This window comes from Cyprinodon tularosa, unplaced genomic scaffold (genome assembly GCF_016077235.1).
Source record: "Cyprinodon tularosa strain WSP-4 unplaced genomic scaffold, ASM1607723v1 ctg377, whole genome shotgun sequence".
Taxonomy (NCBI): Eukaryota; Metazoa; Chordata; class Actinopteri; order Cyprinodontiformes; family Cyprinodontidae; genus Cyprinodon; species Cyprinodon tularosa.
Genome location: NW_024039093.1, coordinates 453,225 through 478,119, shown reverse-complemented (window position 1 = coordinate 478,119; position 24,895 = coordinate 453,225). Strand labels below are relative to the sequence as shown.

At 38.6% G+C, this 24,895-nt stretch overlaps 1 protein-coding gene across 2 annotated transcripts in view; it reads right to left on the bottom strand.

Moving 5' to 3' along the window:
* Positions 1 to 24,658, bottom strand: part of med24 (mediator complex subunit 24) — a 28,251-nt gene extending 3,593 nt beyond the window's left edge. Inside the window, exons 1-24 of one of the 2 annotated variants that reach the window (XM_038296777.1) lie at positions 24,580 to 24,658; positions 24,204 to 24,356; positions 24,041 to 24,123; positions 23,924 to 23,962; positions 23,780 to 23,853; positions 21,489 to 21,712; positions 21,250 to 21,361; positions 21,023 to 21,173; positions 18,574 to 18,687; positions 18,267 to 18,320; positions 18,096 to 18,178; positions 17,909 to 17,995; positions 15,401 to 15,512; positions 15,114 to 15,256; positions 14,992 to 15,029; positions 14,807 to 14,889; positions 13,077 to 13,255; positions 12,899 to 12,998; positions 12,325 to 12,500; positions 11,961 to 12,225; positions 8,392 to 8,573; positions 7,695 to 7,788; positions 7,477 to 7,576; positions 4,162 to 4,242 (exon numbers count right to left, since the gene is read on the bottom strand). In XM_038296777.1, the coding sequence (XP_038152705.1) occupies positions 4,162 to 4,242; positions 7,477 to 7,576; positions 7,695 to 7,788; positions 8,392 to 8,573; positions 11,961 to 12,225; positions 12,325 to 12,500; positions 12,899 to 12,998; positions 13,077 to 13,255; positions 14,807 to 14,889; positions 14,992 to 15,029; positions 15,114 to 15,256; positions 15,401 to 15,512; positions 17,909 to 17,995; positions 18,096 to 18,178; positions 18,267 to 18,320; positions 18,574 to 18,687; positions 21,023 to 21,173; positions 21,250 to 21,361; positions 21,489 to 21,712; positions 23,780 to 23,853; positions 23,924 to 23,962; positions 24,041 to 24,123; positions 24,204 to 24,333 (2,704 nt within the window). In that variant the 5' untranslated portion in view covers positions 24,334 to 24,356; positions 24,580 to 24,658. Of the gene's footprint in view, positions 1 to 4,161; positions 4,243 to 7,476; positions 7,577 to 7,694; positions 7,789 to 8,391; positions 8,574 to 11,960; positions 12,226 to 12,324; positions 12,501 to 12,898; positions 12,999 to 13,076; positions 13,256 to 14,806; positions 14,890 to 14,991; positions 15,030 to 15,113; positions 15,257 to 15,400; positions 15,513 to 17,908; positions 17,996 to 18,095; positions 18,179 to 18,266; positions 18,321 to 18,573; positions 18,688 to 21,022; positions 21,174 to 21,249; positions 21,362 to 21,488; positions 21,713 to 23,779; positions 23,854 to 23,923; positions 23,963 to 24,040; positions 24,124 to 24,203; positions 24,357 to 24,514 lie in introns of both variants that reach the window. The other variant, XM_038296778.1, reaches the window with a different exon arrangement.
* Positions 24,659 to 24,895: the final 237 nt, after the last annotated feature.

The window sequence follows — 24,895 nt, the reverse complement described above, 5'->3', positions numbered from 1 at the left end:
ACATGTCATTTTTAATGGTTGCATGTTTTTTCCAGATTTCCATTTTTTTTTTACTTAATAGAAAACAGAAAAGGAAAGACGTCTCTAAAACCTGCAGATGTAAACTTTATCCTGACTGCTGCAGTCCTCTATAAACTGCAGTGATGAGTCTGACGTGCGTCGATTGCAAAGATTGCTGCATGTTGAGCTGCCAAAGCAGTACCGTTCTGCTTTGGCAGCTCAACATGCAGCAATCTGCAGCGTTCAGATTTCTTTCGTAAATCATCCCCCTTTCTTCTGCTTAGAATTCACAAGAATAATTGAACTAAATTCAGAGTCTGAGGCAGAAAAGCCTTATTTTTTTACCGAAAGCTCTGGGTTCCAACCTGGAGAGACACTCGTTAGAAAAGTAAGGAATTCCAGGTTATTTGCTGCACATTGCTGATTTATTCCAAGATAAGAACCATTAACTGAATAAAAAATGTATCAAGCTTTTTGCACGTATATTAACTCATATCTGCTCTGTACAATGAACAGGAAATAACTGCATTAAAAAGGAGCTTATTCAGTCATTCATATCACTCAAGATTTAGTTACGCTAAAATTTCGATGTATTTTTTTTTATTTTGGGTGTATACAACAGATTCAAAAGTAACTTATCGTTACTTTTGGCTCAAATCTTAAACATCACAACAAAAAACACTGATATGGGGATGAATCATTGCTGAACCAGCCCATTTTCTCTAAATAATGTTTTATGATCGGTTTTATAAGAAGGTTTGTCCTGCAGTGGGAGATGTGAGTCAAAGTGTGAATCCAATCTTCATTTTGACTCACACCACCCACTGCAACACAAATGTTTGTGTAATCAAAACTCCCTCAGGGACAGAGGAGAAAATAAAAGAACAGAAAAATGTCAGGAAATCACTTGAAACATGTGGTAATCGGAATTTGCCTTTGTTAGGTAGGTGAAAAAAAAGGAAGAATAACGTTGCATCAACAACAACACAAACGCATGGAGCAGCACAGGAGAGCCAGCAGCTCTGGGCAACATTCAACTGGAGACTTGGACCTCAAGAACAAAGGACACACCTGTCAAAATGGTAACATTTTGGACAGAGAGGACAGATGGTTTGATAGAGGGGAGAAGGAAGCCATCTTTGTTCAAATAAAAAAGCATTTTTTTGTGGTATATTTGAGCAATTCAGAGAATCACCCAGCGGCTGCCGTCATATCTGTTCGGCAGAGCTGGTAAGTTACAAAGTAAAAATACTTTTTTTCCTCAAGTATCTATACTTCACTGGCATCATTATTTTTAGACAACTTTTTACTTCTACTCCTTACATTTTTTTGCAATTATCTCAACATTCTACTCCTCACATTCTAAAAATAGTCTCATTAGTCTTGTTTCATTTAAGCTCATTTTTTCATCATGACCTGTTGGTATTAGAAAAAAAATAAAAAAAAATCAAAATAATTTGCTTCATCCAGACAATTTCTGCCCCAACTTGTTGTTCACCACATAGCAAAGTAAATAGTTTTTCCAAGATGATGCAAAGTTAAATGTGACAGTGTTACTATTAGTTATAAAACTAAGAAAATGAAATCTAAGGAAATTATCATCCAGAATTGTAGAAAAATATCCCTTTAATAGGGTAGAGCAGTAAAGCTTCTGGTCTTAACAATTTTTCCTGCATTACTTTTACTTTTATACTTTAAGTAGTTTTAAAAATGGTACTTTTACACTTTTACTGGAGTAAACTTCTACAAAAGTGTTTTTAAACAGCAGGATTTATATTTCTAATGAAGTAATAAACATTAATACTTTTGACACCTCTGCTGTTCGATCAGAATCAGAGATTTAATCTCAAAGAGGAACAGCAAGAGCATAAAAGCATAAGTTTCGGTTTTTAATGGCGTCTGCTGCTGTTTCATCACTTTGGTTCTGCTGAATGTCTCTCCTTTCTACAAACGGATTCAATCGGATCGGCCCAGATTAATAATGTGAGGAGCTAAACCTGAGCGCAACACATCATTAATGTGGCTGCCAGGTTCAGTTCTGTCAGCCCAGAGCTTCAGCTCATGTGTTGCATGGTTGATAAGAGGCGCTGAAGGACTGTGAAGCCATCGCAGGGTTTACTCAGTTTATGCTTTGAGTCTAAGTGCAGAACTGCTGCGTTCGCCTCTAACTGCTCCGCCCCTTTATCTGAATATAGAAACATGAAATAAAAAAAGACCCTGAAATATCAATGGGATTAACAAAATAAAAGTCCTGGGAGCACATGACAAAGCTATAATAAAACGTACGAAAAAATAAATATTAATATCTTGAAAATAAATACATAAAATGTGGAATTAACACATTTATTTTGATAAAAAAAAAAAAAAAAAAAAGAATAAGAAACATAGATAAATAAAAAAATAACCTAAAGAAACTTTTTGTGTCATTTTATGGAGAAATCTTGAAAAGTAATAAATACATTTTGAATTACAAATAAATTAATAAACCTTAAATTAAATAAATAAGATAAAAATCTCATTTATTTTATGGTAATAAATAAATAAATAATTAACAAATATATCTTTGGAAAAAAAGAATTAGCTTGAAATTGAGTACAGAAATAAAAAAATATATATTTTATTTTATGGATATTTGTTATTTGATGCAGGATTAGTATATTTATGTCTGAATAAAACAACTCTCCACTTATAAGAATCACATTAGCAGATGGATTAATCAACAGACATTAGGGGTTAGGGGGGGTTTCCATCCATCCATCTTCCTCTTATCCGGGGTCGGGTCGCGGGGGGAGTAGCAGCTTCAGTAGGGAGGCCCAGACTTCCCTCTCTCCAGCCACTTCGGCCAGCTCCTCCGGAGGAATCCCAAGGCGCTCCCAGGCCAGGCGAGAAACATAGTCCCCCTGGCGTCCTGGGTCTCCTCCTGGGCCTCCCCCCGGTGGGACGTGCCTGGAACACCTCACCAGGGAGGCGTCCAGGAGGCATCCTAACCAGATACCCGAGCCACCTCAACTGGCTCCTCTCCATGTGGAGGAGCAGCGCCTCTACTCTGAGTCCACCCCGGATGACTGAGCTCCTCACCCTATCTCTAAGGGAGAGGCCAGACACACTGCGGAGAAAACTAATTTCAGCTGCTTGTATCTGGGATCTCGTTCTTTCGGTCATGACCCAAAGCTCATGACCATAGATGAGGGTAGGAACGTAGATCGACCGGTAAAATTGAGAGCTTTGCTTTTTGGCACAGCTCTCTCTTCACCACAACAGACCGATACAGCGCACGCTTCACAGCAGATGCTGCACCAATCCGCCTATCGATCTCCTGCTCCATCTTTTTCTCATTCGTGAACAAGACCCCAAGATACTTAAACTCCTCCACTAGGGGCAGTACATCCTCCCCAACCTGGAGAAGGCACTCTACCCTTTTCCAGCTCAAGACCATGGTCTAGGATTTGGAGGGACTGATCCTCATCCCGGCCACTTTACACTCGGCTGCGAACGGCTCCAGGGAGAGCTGTAGATCACGCCCTGATGAAGCCAACAGAACCACATCATCTGCGAATAACAGAGATGCAATCCTAAGGCCACCAAGACAGATCCCCTCAAAAAAACAGAAATTCTGTCCATAAAAGTTATGAACAGAATCGGTGACAAAGGGCAACCTTGGCGGAGTCCAGCCATCACCGGAAATGAGTCCGACTAACTGCCGGCAATGCGGACCAGGCTATGACACCGGTCATACAAAGACCTAACAGCCCCTATTAAAGGGCCTGGTACTCCACACTCCCGGAGTACGCCCCACAGGGCCTCCCGAGGGACACGTTCGAATGCCTTCTCCAGATCTAAAAAACACATGCAGACTGATTGTGCAAACTCCCATGCAAAAGCCCAGCTACCAGGCGCTCGCCAGCGTGACCCACCTCCAGGCCTGGCTCCAGAGTGGGGCCCCTGTGACCCGCGTCCGGGCAACGGAACACTATGTCCATTTGTTGTATTCATCATAAGGGGGGTTTCCAAAACCTGGTATTCCCCACCATCATGTGACTACACTTACCAACCCTCAACGATTCATTTCTATGTGCTAATAATTAGTGTAGATTTTATTCGTTTATTAGTTTATATATGACTGTTTAGGGATTATTTTAAGACAACAGAGAAATATCTCACCCAGGACTCTATTGAGCGGGTCCCTCATGTTGACGGTGTGAAGCTGGGAGGGAGACAGAGAACTGCTCATCGATCGGTCTCCTGTGAGGCAACGGGACATGACAAAACAGCTGATGAAGTCACATGTTTTTATTTGTTTTTAGTAACAGTGGAAAACAAAACCAACAAAAAAAAAAAAAAACTCCAGAAATAGAAAAGAGGGAAGCTGAGATGTGCCACAGCAGTTTGAGCCTTTACATTTATTTTACATTTCAAAACCCATTTATTTTTCACTACCTTATAACGTAACATTTGTTATCATTGTGTTTTTATCATGTAAATATGGAGGACATTTATGGAGGATTGGTTAGAATGAGGTAACAATGGTCAGCCTAAAATTAAACCCTGTATCGATTGATGTCTACTGGGCAGTGTTTGGTCTGCTGGAGACTTCACAGATCAGGTTCTTTCCAACACATGTTCTCTGTTTAGGATCGTTTGAGTTTGTTGAGAAAAACCTTTGGGTTCAGTTCTTAACAAACCAAACACTGCATGGGAGGCTGCTGGACAAAGTATTATTCAACTAACCCAGCAGATCATGTTTCTTTGGTTTATTTCAAACAATCAAACATTTCTAAACATGTTTTTCTACGAATTTCACTGAGAAACAAAACCAGACTTTGAGTTTTAACAACACTGGGAAAAAAAAGAAGAAAAGGTTTGTTAACATTTTTCTGAAGTCATGCAATAACTTGTTCTGGGGTTCTCTCTGCTGCAAAAAAAAAAAAAAAGTTTAAATTCCTGATGGCTAAAAGCTCATTACTGGAGTCATGTGGCTGGCTCTGTGCAAAGGACAAAATGATACAGCTTTAGCTTGTTTAAATCTCAGAACCGCTCATTTTTAACACAACCCTCCCAGAGCTCCTGTTAGAACTTGCTGATAGGCGAGTTGTTGCTTAAATAATAGCTAGAGACACTGGGTGCGTTCGAATTTATGGGCTCCAAGGAAGCCGTCTACCTGGACTAGATCCTTCCAAGTCCATGAAAATAGTTCCAATATAGTTGATGAGAGTTGACACACAAAGCAGGAAATGAATGAATACCGAAGTTTTCAAAACTTTTTCTTTTTGTTATTGTAATGTGAACAAAGACTACATTCATGAGATTACAGGGTGGAAAAAAGGTGCCAACCACTGGGAGCAGGAACAAACAAAATCAAATGTAATGATAGAAACCTTAGTCAGTTAAATAAAATGCTGCTTTGATTTTGCACATCTCTGATGTTGCTGCTATTTTAAAATACCCATTACTGTAAAAATGTCCATAGCTGCATATTGGTTACTTATTCTCCAGGTCGGCGGAGCCACATGCGCCAATGCCCCCTTGCGGCTCCCTGGAGCTTTTTCAAAAATGTATGAAAATCGATTTTTTTTGTTTGTGCAGGAGGTTATGTTTTCCAATGCTGTAAACATTTGTATAATAAATAAATTTAAATAATAATTTGCTTCATGGCCGCAGAGATCAGTGGTCACAACTTGCAACCAGCGTGTCGTGGTGCTGGGCAAACAAAGCTGCAGGTGTGTCTGGGACCATGGATCCCAAAGGGAAAAGGGAAGATAGCTGATGAGAAAAGAGGACTCAAAGAATGGACCGAATCATTTGATTTGATTGCCTACATTTTTGATTTGTAATGAGAGGTTGTCAAACAATAAAAAGAAAAATTTGGAAAGGTATTTCCAGGGAAGGCAAAATATGGAGCCGACAGCCAAGTTTGGAGGGGGAGAAAAAGTGCCATTGCAGAACTTTTGGATAAATTAAAAAAAGCTCAAAGATAGATTAAAAAAGTGGATTGCATTGCATCTCCAAACTCCACTCCTGCTGCTAGCTTGGGTGCAAGGATGGAATACTGTCCACAGATCAAACAGACAGCGCTTTGATGCAGGGATGGGAACTTTCTTCCATTTTTTCACCAGATCCTAAAAATATAAATCACACCAAGGAACGATGGTGACGGCGGATGTAGGATTTCAGGGTTAGAGAGAACTGCTCTGATGGATGTCAGTTCCTGCTTGGTTCCTCATGACTAAATCATCTCCTCCCAACAGAAAAACATCCACTATAGAAAGATTCCTTTATTGTGTTTCTATAATTTGATCAATGCAACAAAACCTAAACCGCGCGGTGAGGGGCGATGAAGCGGTGAGTTTGTTCACTGCTCCTCTCTCACCTCATGTTGCTATGTGACATTTGCTCCAGGATAAACATTTAATCATGATTGCTTAATATACATTTAAGCCCACATAGTCATTTTCTATTGTGGGATAATACACTTAGAGCCTGTGTTGCCATACGAGGCTGATAGAAGACTTTTACATTTTTGCGACTCCAGACAGATATATTTTTTATTTTTTTGGTCCAATATGGCTCTTTGAGCAGTTTGTTTTTCCGACCCCTGCTCCAGGTACACAATTTTTTATTGTTAAAACACTTTACAGTACGTTATTTTATTGTTTATATTTTAACTCTTCACAGTTATGTAATTCTTATACATTGTTCTGTGAAATTTTTTTAATAATCGTTTTGCTGCTGTAAACACCAGAATTTCCCCATTGTGGGAAAATAAAGGGATTTTCTATTCCTGTTCTATAAAAGAGGTAGACAGATACAAGTAAATCTAAACAATGTATCTATAAAAATATATCTGCAAAATATCTTATATTCAACAACAAAAAATACTTATTGTGCAAAATAGCAATTAAAAAATTTAAATCCTATCAGATTTATAGTCCCCACACTGCAGATATATTAGAACCTGTCCTAAAATTACAGCCAAACCCATTTACACAGTAACAGATAAAAACCTTTAGATAAATTAAACGTTACCCATCACATATCTGACTCAATAACTATTTAAAAAACAATTTTGATTAATTTCAGACAGAACTATTGACATACTTGTATTACATTTAACTGCACTTCCACTATTCACCACTGTTGAGCGCCATCGCCCTTTTTCCTCTGATCACAGAGCAGCTGGCTTGCTTCAAATCCTTCAAATCAGGGCAAAAAAAAGGACGCATTTGTAGGCCGCATATCAGGGAGTCTTAAAATCCAACCAGACCTCGGCGCCGCGCTATGATGGACCTTTGAATCTGGCCTTCGGAAGATGATTCCCATAAATTTGCACGCAGTCACTGACTGGTTGCCACAGAAAAAAAAAACTGAATACCTCCAGGAAGAAACTGGTTTGTAGCCTGATGTTTGTATCTATTTAAACTCAAAGCTCAGCCTGAAAGGCAAATATCTGATTTAAAGCCTTAAGCTTAATAAACTGACCTGGACTGGAAAGGGCTACAGGTTCATCCTCATTGGAGCTGAGGAGCCGCATGAGTTTAGATGGCTGAGTGTCGTCCAACGGGAAGAGACTGTTGTAATCCTGTGGTCCCGCCCCCCCAAACACACATAACAGAAAATAAACGGCTTGTTGTTAGTGATACGGAGGTAACAGGTCAGCTTTGGCTCAGAGTGAACGTAGAACTGAAAGGCAGCTTCACCTCGATATCTTCCCTCTGCCTTTTCCGCTGCCGGGCTGAAAACGCTCCTTTGTGGTGAGAGGAGTAGGAGCTGAGAGCACACCACACCGACAACCTGAGGGGTTCCGGAGTACGGAAAGCCGTTTCAGTCACAATTCTTCACAAAAAGATGTACTGTCATCAATAAGTTAAATATTCCTCCAAATAAATGAAATATACAAATGAAATACATGAGAAAATATTTGGATTTTAAAATTTTTGTTTTACGATTTATTTTTTACCTTTTAATATATATTTAACTTTTTTTATTTTTACAGTGGTGTTTTATTTTGCATCAGTTATCTTAAAAAGTATTTTTTTGTATTTTAAAAATAAAGATTTAATTTTGGGGCTCTTTTTATTTCTGTCTAACTTGTTTTGCTCTATATTCAAAGAAAGGAGCAGAAGTTATTCTGAAGGAAATAAACAAGCATAAGCTAAAAAACATTTTTCATTATATATTTTGTATTTTATTTATGTAATGGAATCTTTATAAATATTAAATATATTAAATATCTTAAATACTAAAAGAAACAGTATCTATTTAATTTTGAATGAAACGGCTCTCCATAGGATGACGGGGGGGGGGGTTTAACCTCAGATAAACAAACAAAATAAAAAAATGAATGGATTAATCTGCTCAAAAAACCCACACAAACAAAAACATATCCACTCTTACTTGGCCAGGGCCTTTCCAGGAGGGTCGGCCAGGCTGCGCCAATGAGCGGAGTCCGTTAGAAGGTTGGGCAGGATGGTTCCCAGCAGAGTTAGCGTGATCTGCTGACTGTCCAGGCAGAAGATGCTGTAGAGTAACTCTACCACCCTACTGGCCCACTCCTGCCGGGTTTCCTTCAGCAGCTCCTTCAAAGAATAAGATTAATATCTGTGAGGAATTCAGAAAATAAAACAGACCAAGAAAACGTAGACCTGAAGATTTAACAGCAGAGAAAGCACAATTTTTAACGCATTTATGTTGGATTTCAGGTTAGAAACAACATATAAGCAGGTATAGAGTTATTACACGCTATAAATGATGGATAATAGAGGGTGGTATGCATTTTTATTAGGGATGCACGATATAATCGGCCCCCTATCGGTATCGGCCTGTATCGGCCTTAAAACTGAATATCGGACATCGGCCGCCCCACCGATATTTAACCCGATATTTGATCAGCTTCTGAGTTTTTAAAGTCTGGAAAAAAAAAAAAAATACTTCTTCTTCTTCCTCAAAAACTTATTTTTTTACAGACTTAAAAACTTCTAAAGACGAGGGAAAAAATATTGATACGTTAAAACATCACAATATCTTCATATGATGATATATTGCCATTTAAAAACACCATATCAATCTCTTTCACTAATGAAATATTGCTATATGTCATCGTTATGCTACCAAATCCCCCGAAAATTCACGAAATTTGATATATTGACACGGTATCGATCTATTTTACTAACAAAATCTCGCAAGAATTTGTAAAATATCACGAGAGTTTGTAACAGAATGATGAAATTTCACGAGACTTTGAAAACCGCGTTTTTAAAAATCTATTTTATATCAGCATATGAAAATATATTTGAGTATATTATTTTTCAAAGTGTCAGAATGGATAACAAGACTGCTATTTTCAATGACTACTTATTTTTGTCCAGCTTTAACATCGGTATTGATATCGGTTATCGGCTACATGAGTTTTAAAATATCGGCATATCGGATATCGGCCAAAATCCCAATATCGTGCATCCCTAATTTTTATGTTCCCCATTTACTCTGGTACCTGCAAATAAAATTCACTTAATCAATTTAGATACTGAGGCCATGAACCTTTGGAGCTGCTGTTTAATTCAATTGTTGCTTTAATACAAAAAGGAACGTCTGAACAGTTCAGAAATTAGAGAAAATATCAAAATAAATCTTTTCTCCAACAGGTCAGCATGGTCTGATCTTGAATCCTCAGTTTACAGATGAGACGAGAAAATGTCTCAAAGCAGATGTTGCTTTTATACTATACTTCAAACATCGTCTAATTAGGTAAAAAACTAATAAAAAGAGTGCAGAATTTTTTCAAATAAATTTGTTCCCAGATTTGTCAATCTGACAAAATTATTTTGAAAAAATAAATTCAAAAAAATTCAGTTAAATAAAAAACTTACATTTGAACAAAAAAATGAAAAGATAAATTCTAAGAAAACAGCAAAGTTACTTTAAAAACCTTTTTTTATTATGTAGTTTTTCTTAGTAGTATTTCGTTTTATGTAGGATTATTTCTGGATTGCATATTTTTTAATTTCCATTTATAAAACATTTTCCGTGCTGCAACGATACGGGGACAAAATTTACTTTTAAACATCACGACTGTCAGACACGCATCAATCTCCTAGGTTGGATAGTGGAAGTTGACGCACCATTAGCTCAAGCAGTTTTTCGGAGCCTCTTTTATGATGCTAAAAACGGTTAAATATCACAATAATGACCGTCTTATTGAGTTTACTTAAAACCTTTTTTCAACATGCAGGAAGAGAAGGAAGAGAGAGAGGGGGCCTATGAAAAGATGATTATCTCCCCCTAGTGGTCTGGAGCATTTCCGTTATGCTATGCTAGTTGGCAGCTTTTCTCCTTTGCATGCGTTTTGTGTCTTAGTCTCATTTCTGTGTTTGCAAATTTTTTCCTCTTTGATGCTCTCTTTCTTTTTTGTAGCTTTACTTTAGTAGTACTTTTTCTGTCTCTCTCCTTGTTGCTCATCTAACCTAAGTTTACAGTATCGTTTGATTTTCCTGTGAAATCGGCAAAAATTTCAGACATAATTCACACTGAAAATATGTGGCAAGACAGTCAGACATTCACCGTGAAATCTGAACCAGCTCAGGTAAAATATTAACGCCTGAATTTACAGAGCTTGTAAAGACGCAGCTGAAGGTAGATCTGGAAACTACTGGTTCCTCAAGGCTCCATTCTAGGGTCCCTTCTATTCAACATCTACATGCCTTCCTTAGCTCAGATTATAGCAAACAAAAACATAATTTACCATAAGTATGCAGACGACACACAGCTTTACATCAGAATATCATCAGGAGACTATGAATCCATCAGAATGTTGGCAAGATGCTTAGAACAGATGACGTCGATGCGCCTTTTATCACCTGAAGAACATCTCCAGCATTAAAGGACTAATGTCCCAGCAGGATATAGACAAAAACATTCATGCATTTATCTTTAGTAGAACTGATCACTGCAACAGCATCTTCATAGGTTTGCCTAAAAACTCCGTCAGAAAGCTGCAGCAGATCCAAAACACTGCTGTCTGTGTTCTCGATAGAACCGTCTACCCGTCAGGATCATGGTTTAGGGACTTTACAGTAAAAGGTGAAACATACCATTACAGACCGCTGCTAAATATATCTCTATGCAGAACCTTTGAATCAGCTTGGAGAGGCCATCAAGTAAAAAAAAAAAAAAAAATTGCTGAAAAAGTAGATCACTTTGGTTCATCCAGAACTGCGTCTGGATGACGGTCGGGTTCGGCAGTACGCGCTTCTATCTGGCCGAGCAGCAGGAGGGGCCGAGGTCTGAGCTGGAGGTAAGGGAGGATGACAAGCGGTCCTTTAGGGTTAAACTTAAACAGCTTTTTAAAAAGCCATCTAAAACCTCTTCAGAGCGTTCCTTATTTCATATTTGGTCTCTTATTTTCTCTATTTTCCATTTTAACTAAAAAAAAAGCTTTGCCTCGACTGCAATTCTTTAACCTACGTCACAACCAGCTCGATTGGCTGCTGCGATGCCATTTCACAGGAAAGTTTAGATCTTTTTCACCTCTCTGCATGACAACGCCTAAGCAGCACAGAGAGCGCGAAGCGGTGACTGCTCACAGCTGGCTGCTTACCGCACTTTCCCACACGGTTTCCATAGAGACGGCATGAAAATCCATGGCTTTCACTGCATTCAGTGTGAATTCACCATTAAACTGTTAATTGAAGTATCATAAAATCAAGTTTGTGGTCCAACTGTTTGCTGCCTGTTTTTATCTTTACTTGCTTTTATTTACCGTTTATTTCATGTAAAACCTATTCTATTATTCGTACTGAACTGTGTTTTAAATGAACTTGACTTTACTGCAGTTTTTGTTTGTTTAAAAGAACTTTTGATACCTTTCAGTCGACATTTTTTCTCCTGTGTTTCGTCCGAGATATTCAGCATAAAAGTTTATTGAACATGACGAGATGTGAAGAAATGTTGTCATTCAGTCCAGTTACCTTGATCAGGTTGTTAGTAAACCAGAAGACCCCCCCCATGTTGAGCAGACCCTCGAACAGGTGCAGAGCTCGACTGTCCACCCAGCCTTTGCGCAGCACAGCCTGGAACTGCTGGCTGAGGGAGCGGTGAATGGGTTCTTTGGGAGGCAGCAGGTTGCGGTACGGGATGGGCTCCTGGCCTTCTAGGGGGGAACGCAACAAGGCGCCCGTTTGCTGGAAGACGTCCGCACACATCTGCTCCATGATGGAGCTCATTATGACCACGCTGAAAGGGGGGTTTGAAAGAAGAGGAAGATGATTTCACCTGTTTACCCTCAGCAGATTTAGGCAGTCAGAATCCAGACACTTTGTTGTGTTTTTTTACCGTTCGTTATAAAACTGTAGAGTGTTTTCCGCATATAGGGGAGTAACTAGCTGTCGGATCATAGTCTGCGGCTTCTCCCTCTCATCCCGTCCAAGCATCCTGACGTGCGCCACCAGCCAGGCCACGGCACAAATAGCCATGCTGCACACCTTCCCCTTGATGTTGTCTGTAATCCTCTGCACTCAATAGAAAAGAAAGAAGAGGAAAACAAAATCGACTTTTTGGTTTGCAGAAAGAATCTGACTAAAACAAAAACCGCCAACAATGAGTGAAACTCTCAAAGGAAGGAGAAGTGGGTTAGAAGAGGGACGGCAAGAGTGGGGCAACTTAATATTCAGCGATAGTATCAGGGTGTTAGTTTATTGCATCACTTATAATATACCCATTGGTTGTGCTGTGCTTTTACATCTCTTTGCAAGTTTGCTGTGACAAGTTTGTAATGATGGTTTCACACAGAACGGTGGGATGAGTCAAACAGAAGCAGTGGTGTTTGTTTTGGAAGCTGATTAACCGAAATAATCGGTTTCAAGAACAGTGACAAAAATAATAAAAAGAAGGCGCAGCGAGGACTGACCTGTACCACGTCCACAGACAGCACGCCGTTCTCCCACGCATTAAGAACTTCCAAAATGGCTGCCGGAGTGTTGAGGCAGATTTCGTGCCACTTCATCTGACTGATACAGCGTATACAGAATGTGTGAGATAAACTTTTACCAGATGTGAAGAGATGCTTAGTAAAAATATGCATTTACACCAGTCTCATTTCTGTAGAGCTGTTCAGCAGAGTCACCAGGCTCTCCACTTTCCCCGGCTCCGGTCTGAAGCAGGGGTGGTCCGGATTCAGAGTCTTCCCTTCCTCCGGCATGCACGTCTGCAGCCATATTTCAAAAAAGGGCGTCTCCCCTGAGGGACTGGGGTCCGACAGGATCACCTAGAGAGGGAGAGCCAGACATTAGCAAACCATCAATGCTTCATCAAAGCTCCTTGATCTCCTTACATGTCCTTTATAGGTCTTAGTGCCCAAATTCCAAAAAGTCTATCTTATATTTATAATATGCAGATACTTTTTTTTACCCTTAAAACTGAGTCTTTTAGTTTATAACAGAGAAAATCATTTATTTATCTTTTTAAATGTCAGTATATTTACTAAACTTTACATCCTTGATTCACTAAATAGATTTCATAATTGCCACAGAAAGATGCATCCATTATCATCTATTAGTATTTTATCATTGGTGCATCATCTTTTTATAAGATTTGCTTAAATCAAAAAAAAAAATCCCCATAAGATCAATTTCTATTTTATTTTCAGAAGATCTTTCTCAATTTTCTGAACATAAAGACATATAAATAAATAAATAAATAAATAAATAAGTTAATCCTTTTACAACAATTTTACTCCAAAGTATCGATAATTAATACTGTTAACCATCTTTTATTATTGGTTGATTTTAAGTTTACCGAAGCAACTTTATAAATAAAGCTTTTTATGTGAGTCACAACTAAACTAAGTGCTTATATTTGGCAGAAAATTAAAAAACATACATTACAATCAATTGAATTTATAAATTAGGCTAAAAAAAAAAAAGAAACAATTAAAAACATAAAATAAATAAACCAACAAGGTTGACAAAGTCTCACAAATGCTAAAAGCTATTAAATTAAAAGGCAGTGTTTTTAAAAAGCACAAACAGCTTTTGGTTTTATTTTTAAGGCAATCCATATCTGCGCACAATACATATAAAGGAATATTTCAGTAATATTATTATTATTAACTTATTATTGTTAGGTTAATAATTGGCAGCAACATTCACTTTGTTTAATATTTTTTTTATTTTGAATTAAAAACAATAAAAACCTCAAACCCAAAATTTTAGAATAAAAACAGCTTCCAGAAAAGTTAATATATTGTTATTTTCAGTCTTTTAAAGCCTAAAGATAAACTCAAATAACATGAATTACATTTTTGCTCCTGTACAAATTGAAGCAATATGGATTTTTGGGATTTTAAATCTTTCAAGGTCAGTATGTTTAAAAAGATCAACTCAGTTTTAATAAAAAATAAATAAATACATATTAAGAAACATGGTGATAAATTTCTAAACACACAATATTATCCAACATCAGCAGCAACACCTCCAGCAGCCTTGCAGAAAGCAGCATAGAGTGGAGAATTCTTATTGAATCCTTTCATTTGGTGGAAGTAGCGCCATCTGGTGGAAAAAACTAAGATAGCTAGTGTCTAAATTAACCTTAACTCTTTATTTTAGGCTCAGATAAAAAGGTCAAATTCAACAGTTTCAAATGGGAGATTTATTTTCCCATCCAAAAACTTTGCCTTGGTTTTATTATTTCAGACAAATTTAGGGAAACTGTAGGTTGTAATGTTTTAATATAATCTAGGAAACTGGAGCTAAATTATTTAATCAGACCCAGAATGGCTTTGATATAATAAATTGTTCCATTGATCACCAGAACTCACCTCTGAGCCGTACGTCTGCACAACATGACAGAGCATGAGGAAGGAAATGTCAAAGAGCAAGGCTCGAACAGATGCAGGCTTGGCTAAAAGACAAAAAAAAATAAAAATTAAAGAGATCATCAAGTTAGGATGAGTTTTTATTCAAATCTCACATAAGAAGGTGTTGATTTTAGAAATAAACTCACATCCTTCGCCGCTGATGTGTTTGGGGAATTCATTGAGCCTCAAAGAAGGTAGAAAACATCTTTAAAAAAACTGCCATCTAAGAGACGTAGCCTTGGTTATGATGTATTGTTGAGATACTCACTTGATGAATTTCCTGGCGAAGGATTTGAGTTTACCCGTGGCGGCGGCTGCTGCCAGGAGCAGGTCCAGGCTCTTCCCTGACAGCATATGTCCCAGAACCCCCAGGAGCCCCTCTGGGGATTTTGAATGGTCTGCATCTACTGTCTAAAGAACACCAAGAGGAAAAATATTTAATTTACCCTTTAAATAATAAATTCAGAGTTACTGATGTGATTTACTGTCAGTCAAGCATTGATTGTTCCATTTCTTATGCTACAGCACAGTGCATGGCTGTCCAGGCCTGGTTACCTTGAGGATATTTGTGACAGTTGGCTCAGCTCTCAGGATGAGGCCCGGGTTAGGCTGGATATTTGCATTTTCTGCCGTTTTCAGCCTTGGGGCAAACTCCCGGTCCTCATTCCTGAGTAAACAAGGCGAGAAGTACAGCAGAGAAAAGGAGGAGAGATGGAGAATCAGTCGAGGTGGTAACATAGAAGGCAGCCACCATTTACAGAAAACTAACACATTTTATTTAGTAGCAAATGAAGAAGTCTAAATATTGGCATCCTTTGAACCTTTAAATGCATGTTTTAAAGCTGCAAACACAAACTTAACTGTTAATTTTGAGGGGAATAATATGTGATAGACCGAGATAAAAGCAGAGGACGACCAGATCTGTACTTTAAAGGCCGATTATTTTGACGTCAGTCTAAACTATCCCTGATAGTTTTCTCATTTACAGGAGAAAATAGGAGAGAATGATAAAAAATGTTGGACAAAATTTAAACAATAAATCAACAAGTCTCCAAAAAACCTTAATGGGTAGCGAATGAAGCTAAAACGTATGAGCTTAACATGATCTGAAGGCACGGCCGCTGAATGTGCTAACGAATCAACGAGCGCATGCACGCATCATGAAGGACAAAAAACTGCAGATAAGGGAAGTTATGCAGAAGTTTTAAAGCAGGTTTAGGTTAAGAAAATAAGAAAATAACACGCAAAGTGCTGAGAGCCTCAGTCAGCTCCATTCAATAGGGATTCTGACGTGTCTTTGATACAGCAATGTTAGCAAATACTTTATCCGTGATTAACTGCCCATTCATACGGAAGAGGATTAGTCAGAATTCTGACTTTTTTTTTTCAGAATTCTGACTTTTTTTATTGTCAGAATTCAGTCAGAATTCTGAGAAAAAAGTCAGACTTCTTAGATTAAAGTCAGAAGTCGGACTTTTCCCCCATACTAAACTAAAATAAAATTCAAAAATCAGTTAACTTTTTTCTTTTCCAGTGGCCCTAATCCTCTTCCGTACATTCATGTTTTATTATATTAAATATTTAATTTAAAGGCACACTATGCAACATTTTTCAGTTAATTAATGTGTTCCATAACGTTTTGGATGATTAAATGAGTCATTTCAGGTTGAACAAAGATATTCTCGGCCGCCCTGGTGGTCTGTGGGGAAAATACCGCACTTGCAATTGCAGGAGCACCGACCCGCACCCACAGGCTCAGAAGTCTCGCGAGAGTCGGTCTTGCTTTACGGCGAGAACTGCTACACGCCCCCAGTTAAAAGCCTTCTCGTTGCTAGCGCAGTGGCGATCTTTGTGCAGTTATCATGGCGGAACCAGCGTGAAAACAGCGAAAGCCCATGTCGGAGCAGGCAGGAAAGAGGAAAAGGACTCCGGACAGAGAGAGGAGTCGTACACGGGTGAACATCGGGCAAGCTTTTTCCGAATGGCGAGAGCTAAAATAAAAAGAAGGCTGCAAGGCTGACGCGGACCTCGCGTTTCTGCTGATGCGATTGTAAGTAACATTGGAATGGTTTCTCTCTCTCTGTGGGCATGTTCATACTTTCACTGTGTCAGTCATTCGTTGCGTTCGCCTGTCTGCTAAGCTCAAAACAACCGCGCCTGGTTTGACGGAGAAACCAGGAGAACAGCTGAGCATATTTACGACGGTGCACTTTTACTTTCGCCCTCTGGGGGGAGCCTCGCTGGAAAATCAACACCGGTTGCATAGTGTACCTTTAATAACCTCTTCTAGGAAGGTCAGTGATGTAGTGTATCCGATGTCCACTAGAGGGCGGTGTTATTGGTTCTTGAGCAATGGAAGTAATACCAGAATGGAGAGATGCTGGAGTCGAAACAATCAATTCAAAGCTCAGTCTGGATTATTTCCACTGTTCAATGGATCCAATGATCCAGAATGAACCTTCTGTGGTTCCGTTAGACTTAGACAAACTTTATTGTCATTTTGTATGTTTACATTTGATCACCATGTTTACATTTTATCACTGCTGCAATTTGAGAAATGGAAATGTCTTGAGAGCTGTACTGAATGAAATTTTGTTTTGTATACACTCTGTGTATGACAAATTTTGGTCTGAGTCTAACTATACACAGAATGTATACAAAACTACATTTTGATGCATACAGCTTACAGCAGTGAATGAGCAGCTTTTAACATTGAAATGAACATTTCCATTTATAAAGTGCAACAATGATCAGAATGTCAACAGTTTAGGAGAAAAGGAAAACCTGTTTAAAGTCATGGTACAAAAGGCATTGATATAGAAAGGTTCAGTGCAGTGGGAATAAATAAATATGGTGCAAAACGCAGTGGAACATTGAGAGAACAGAGAGAACTTTAATGCAACATTTTTCTTCTTGCTTTGTGTTGGTTTATTACATAAAGTCCATGACAAAATAAAAAAACGAAAAGGATATACAGGTTTTTAGCAAAATGTTGAGAAGTTCCTGGGTTGTAAAGATCTATAAATTCACTGCTCTCTAAAAGAAAAAAAAAACAAGCCGTACCGTTTGGAAGTCAGGCATTCTGTGTTGACGTCTGACAGCAGTCCCAGCTTGTTGCACTCCTGCAGGAGCATGCCGAGGCAGTCGCAGCTGAGGGTAAAAGATGACGGGTAGGATATGATTAGAACACCTGAGTTTCCAGGTAGAGAAACTGAGTATTTGGAACAAAAGGCCGATTTGGATCCCTTACTTGCATCTCTGATCAGCTTTATCCAGCAGTGGTGTCAGTTTCAGGAGGTACTGGAACGCAATATTTACATCCTCTGTAAAATCCTGGAAAATAAAAAAACAAAACATTTGTCCTCATTACATTATTACTAAAACTAAAATACTGAATGTCGGTTAGGCTGCTAATATCTACCTGTCCTTTGTCTACTTGAGGATATTTCTTCAGTCTGAGCAGAACTTGTGGAATCTACAAAAGACAAGGACCCAGGGTTTTTATTAATATATAAAGACATCATGGAGGACTAGAGACCACATACGTCAGCCTGTTTGAATTATTGATGTGAACGCTAATGCAAAGAAACGGAGAAAAGACAAGCTTGAAGTGAAGAGATCATACACGAGGATATTTCTAAAAAGAAAAATGTTCAAGAAAAAGTTTGAAAAGATAAAGGCAAAGAGAAAAAAAAACAAGTTGGATTCCTTTTAAAAACTCCTTTTACTTTGAGGAAAGTGAAGGCGGTCCATTTTAGCTCCTCAGTGCCCTCCGGCGACTCGATGAGGCCCGTAAAACAAGCCTTCCAGATCTCCAGGACGAACAGGGGACCAGGGATCCGCTGAGGAGAACAGGCAATCCAATCAATAAACAAGGAAAATGATACCGGATCTAACGATTGGATCTCTCTGAGATTCTTATTTCCCCTAATCAACTATAATGAAGTTGCTAGAATTAGAGGAAATAAACCCTACTTTTTCTCTCAGTATAAACCTCATTTATCACCTTTGTTGATGTTTAAATTCAGCTGATGCACCAACGAACATCATTAGCTCTAGCTACAAATGCAATAATCAATCAGTTTATTCTTGATCAGTGCTGCAGCTCTAGATTAGTTCAGTCAGTAAATGATGTGGGGGATTTGTTTTATATAAATCTAAAAAATAGAAGTTAAAATGTAGTTTTAGAAGTTTTTTCCAAATTATCTTTGAACCTTTTTTAAAGTTTTTCTGCCACTTGGAACAACAAAAGAAATTCAAGTCGGATCAAAATCCTGATGATCACACTGCAGGTTGAAAAAAATGCTTAAACACATTTTACAACTATTTTTTTTTATTTTTATCTCAGAGTCAATAAAGACAAGCCACTGTCTGGATTGCAAAAAAAAAAAAAAAGAACAAACAGAGCAGCCTAATGCCCAGAGCACCGAGCGCCTGACCTCAAAATGCAGAAGGGGCAACGTTCCATTAGCCACTTCTTCAAGACAAACTCAAGAGCAGAAGATTTCAGTAGAGCTGCAGCCCCAAAAAGCATCACATTCATGTCTAGCTACAAGATTAGCAACAACAAAATGCAGTCAAAGCTCCAGAGTGGGCAAAAACATACCGATGCACATCTAAGCGAAAAAAACAATAAATAAATCAAGGTTTTTTCTGGCGACCTGTCCAGGGTGTACGCCGCCTCTTGCCCATAGACAGCTGGAGATAGGCACCAGAAACCCTCGCTCGGGATAAGTGTGTCAGAAAATGAATGGAAATCAAGGTTTTCATTGAAGCCTTAGAAGTTTGAGACTTGTCCTCCATAAATATAAAATCCCTCTCTTTGGTTAAGCTGCTCCTCTCCTCACTACTTTTCAGACATGAAGGTTTTAAAATGAAGCCAGTTCTAACACCTGATCACCAGAGTGAAACTACATATTAATGCTTTGCTAGTAACAATCTTTTTTCTCTCCTTTTGTCTGCAGCGAGGGAATCCTAACCTAGAAAGTTGATCAAAGGCTTCTTGGTGAGCTCATTCTGAGAATAAAACATTCAGTGGTACTTTCAGCTGTTTGACCTCTTAGTTTAGTTGGACTCTGGGTGTTTAGTTGAAGGGTTTATTCTTGGGCTGAAACAATTAATCGTATTAATTGTGATCACTCAACTATTTCAATAATTGTCAACTAATTTAGTAATTGATTAATCATTAACAGGAGTATAGAGACTCTAAAACATGTCTTTATCTGACAGAGCGACTCACTTAGAGCAGCAATAATAACATTGTAGAAAAACATGTAAACACTAGAGATAACAAAAAAGTTTTTGTCTGTCAATCTGCTCTGTTGTTTACGTTTCTAAAAATTGTCCAGTCACATTCAGAATACAAACTTCTGAAAGTAAGAAATTATTACATACTTTTTAAAAAATTATAACTTAAGAGTATTTTTCATTTGAATGTGCTTTACTGGAGGCGTCCATGTTTGTCAAAGAACACTACTGCCACCTACTGGTTTGTGACGTCACGGTGCGGTATCGGCTGTTGATCAAGTCCCTGTGCTGTATCTGGTGTTTGTCACAACGCACTATTATCCAAGTCATCTTGAAAACATTCTTCTTCCAAATGTTGGCTACATATTACGTGTTTTTTTCTCTGGCCAGAAGTTCGATGGCAAATCCTCCCTCTTCAAGTTGGCGATCCAACGACCAACCCGTCCGTGGAGGATCAGGAATCAGAAAGGTGAAATAAGTAATTTTTTTTACACTTTTAACCGATGTATTCCAGTTTCACTATAGCTCTGGTGAATTTCAATGGTGAAGTCCTCTGGAAATCTTCAATAATTGTTGTTGATTGCAGATGTGTCTAGTAGTTCCCATTGATTTAGCTTGTAAAGCGGGGAGAATGGCGCTAGGCTTACCGCACCGTGACGTCACTGCTGGAAGATGGCAGGAGGGAGGGGCTACTATATTTGGGAGAAAAGGGCCACTCCCAGACTCGATCAAGATGAAAATTATTTTTATTTTACTAACTGAATAATGCTAATTTCATTAAATCAACGCAAATGTCTTAGTTTTAGGTATAAATAATGATCCATTATTATTCTTTGCCGTCCGGACTTTTCCTTTAAGAAACCTTTGGCTATCAGCTTATTGTAATAATCGTTAGTTGTAGCCGTAGTTTGTTCAAATGCTCAGGTTCACCTGCATTCTTTTAATCGTCATCAGCTGCTCCACCAGAGGCTGCGTCTCCCCTGTCAAATTCATGGTTCCCTCCAGCATGATGAAAGCGTGGACAGACGGGAAGGAGGCGTGAGCAGGAGGCTCACACTGCACAGAGAGCATGTGGGGAATACTGGGGGACAACAGACACGGTTAATCATGTCGGACTGAGGTTCCTGTTGGAGTCGAACCAAATTCATCATCTTCACCTTTTCACCAAAGACAAGGTTTCCTCGATTGAAGTCCTCAGTGTCTGGTTTGGTACGTCACAGAGGCCGTCTGTCACTTTAATCATTGCTTGTTCAACGTTAGCCCAGGAACCTGTGGAGAAGCAGAAACTGTAAGGTCTGGCAGGCAGAGCAGGGTGCTTCAAAGATGTGGAGACGTGGTTTCCTTCCTTTTGGGTGTCAGGCTCTTATATCAAAGGCTCTAATGCAACTCTAAATACCTTGATCCTCCAGCCGGGCGATATGGACCAGAGCTTTGTTCTTGGTGCTGCTCACCAGGCCGTGCAGCCTTTCCTGGCAGGCTCTGAGGACGGCCTCTGTGCTCGCCGATGGTCCCAGTTCTCTCAGTTTGTCACAGTAAAACGCACATCCCTGCAGGAGCCACACCACCACCACCAGCAGGGCCCGGCACAATCCGATGCATTCCTCAGCCTTCCCGTGGCAGCTGAATGGGCACCAAACAAAAAGCAGAGAGACTCTTCTTGTTTATTTCCAAAAGCCTCGTGGAACGTTACTTTTTTTTTTTTAGAAAGTTACGAGTTTAATCTTGGTGTATTTAGCAGAGAAAAAAAATGATACAATAAGCACTAGAAAACTAGTAGGGCTGTGTTAAAAGAAAGTATTCAAATTTAGAATCAATTCTTATACCGATGCTCAAGATTAACTGATATAACCGAACGTCGATTTAAAAAAAGAAAAGAAAAAAAAAAGGGTCACCATGCTTATGACCATTAACTATCATTACTTCATTAAATCTGCTGTTGAATGTAAATAAAACACTATGCCAGAGCCAAAAATGTCATTTTTTAACATTGTTCATTACTGTGTATGCCTTCGGCATATTTAGATATTTTCTTAACAATAAGGTTCCATTTTTCTATGTTTTGTAGAAAAGCACCACCTAAAAGAAGTCATTGAAAATATACGAAAAGTGTCACGTCAGTTCAGAAAGAAATTAGAATGTGGTGTAGTTACCTGAGCTCTACAGTTTTTGACCGTTAAATGTGGAATGCTGTGCAAGATTAACAATCCTTCAGAAATATCTGCTCAAAGAAAAGTAAAGTTCGTCGTTCGTCAGAAATTGAGTGGATTAGTAAGTGCTTCTTTAATGCACAAGAACAAGCGTCAGCTCAGAGCTAAGTTAATCAACATCAATAAAAAATTAAGCTTGTTGAGCAATATAATGGCTTTGAACCAGAACAAGGCCTATTTTTTTTACAATTTTGGCATAATTACTGCTCCGGGTAGATGCTTTGGCAGCTATTGGCACATGTTAGTGGGTGTAAACAACAGTTAATGACTGATCAATTACTACATTGGTTGACGATTATTTCAGTAATCCATTATTAAGGATTAATCTGACTGACTGTGTCATCCCTAATGCCAGTTAGGAAACAGCTAAAAGACAGGTTTTAAAGGAGAACTTCTGAAACTTCTCAAACTTCTGAAAGTACTTTAAATATGAAATTATACCATCCTGTTCAATAAATGATAAGTGTTTCTAATTCAGAGTAATTTTCATTTGAATGTGCTTTACTGGAGGAATCCATGTTTGTCAAAGAACACTACTGCCACCTACTGGTTTGTGATGTCAGGGTGCGGTATCGGCTGTTGATCAAGTCCCAGTGCTGTATCTGGTGTTTGTCACAACGCGCTATTATCCAAGTCATCTTGAAAACATTCTTCTTCCAAATGTTGGCTACATATTACGGGTTTTTTCTCTGGCCAGAAGTTCGATGGTAAATCCTCCCTCTTCAAGTTGGCAATCAGAAAAATGAAATGACTCATGTTTTACTTTTACCCGATGTATTCCAACATCCAGCTGCCATGCACGTGGGCATTGTCAGTTTCACTATAGCTCTGGTGAATTTCAATGGTGAAGTCCTCTGGAAATCTTCAATAATTGTTGTTGATTGCAGATGTGTCTAGTAGTTCCCATTGATTCTGCTTGTAAAGCGGGGAGAATGGTGCTAGGCTTACCGCACCGTGACGTCACTGCTGGATGATGGCAGGAGGGAGGGGTTACTATATTTGGGCAAAAATGGCCACTCCTAGAGTCAGTGATTGCGACGAAAACTATTGTTTTTATTTTTTTACTGATTAAAGCTAAATTTTTTAAATCACCGCAAATGTATTAGTTTCAGGTGTAAATAATGATCCATTGATCATTCCTTGCTGACCGGACTTCTCCATTAAATAGCAGGATTCTAATTTAAGATAAAAAAAAACAGTATTATTAATCATTATTAAAAAGATGACCAAGTTGTTTCCAGCTATGAGGGAGTAATCCAATCATTTTTCCCATGGATAATAACAAAAACATACGCTTACAAACACATCAGTTGGTTATGATATCAGACAAATAAACTAATGTCATAATTTACAGATATTTATATGGATATTTATTTATATGGATTGTTGTCATATAACCCTAATTGATATTGCAGTGAATATTTGGGTATTTTCTAGTTTATAATTTGCATAATTCACAAGATGTTAAATGTAAACATACTTGAGACGATGGCAGAACATGTCCATTATCTCCAGCAGTGATTTGACACACAGCTCCCGAGAAAAACCGTCAAACTGGAAAACATGAAAAAAATCATGAAGCAGAGATTAGGCTGTAATAACAAACTATAAGCCATTAGTTTACCTTGCTGATGGCTGTGAGCACACTGGAATAAGACACCATCTGAAACAAATCAAACACTTACTTAATTAGCAGAACATAGTTTAACATCATGCTCAGTTATAGAACTTTTTCTTCTACCTGTGAACTTATAGCATATTTAAGGTAGGACAAAATTAGTGGGTTGGGAGATGGTCCAATCATCGCTTGTTCCATCAGAGCCTCTGAAACACAGACAGAGCATTTAAACCCGAGGAGACAACGTCAGTAAATGAACCAATTTAATGTCAAGTGAGCATAAAACCTGCAAAGTTGAGGTAGTCCCACGTTGCCCCTTTAGGGAAGTTTTTCTTAATGTTAATTGCCCATTGATAGGCACTCCATCGCTCCTTCCAAGCCTGTAAAATGGCTTGCTTTAAATTCACCACCTTCATCCTAGTCGGACTCAACACCTGAACTAATAAAAAAACACACACAGAAAAGACGCATCTTGCAATAATTATGTATCATAAAAACATCAAAAGCTTGCGCAATTCATTCACCAATTTGCCCGTCGGTTAGCATGTTAGCCGTTAGCTGTTCATCACTCATTAAGTTTACTCTTATACAAACTACCTCAAAGTGCACACATGAAGATGCTTCACAGAAAAACGGAAATGGATTTGCTAACGCAAACTTACCTACTCCAATGGTTTGTTAAGGCTTTAATTGGTTTTGTTTATAAATCTATTGTGTCTACTGACTCCAGGAAGTGACGTCAGCTACGTTAGAAGACGCTTCCTTCTTTTGACGGCTGGCAAACAAACTGGAGGTGTATTTACCGCCACCTACCGAGCTGAAGTTAGAACGTCGATGAAAATAAGGGCGAATTGTATAGAATACAATAGAATAGAATAAAAAAGAAAAGAAAATCCCTGTTTTCCCACAATGGGGAAATTCTGGGTTTACAGTAGCAAAGAGATTATAGGAAAAATGGTCCCACAAATATGGACCTTA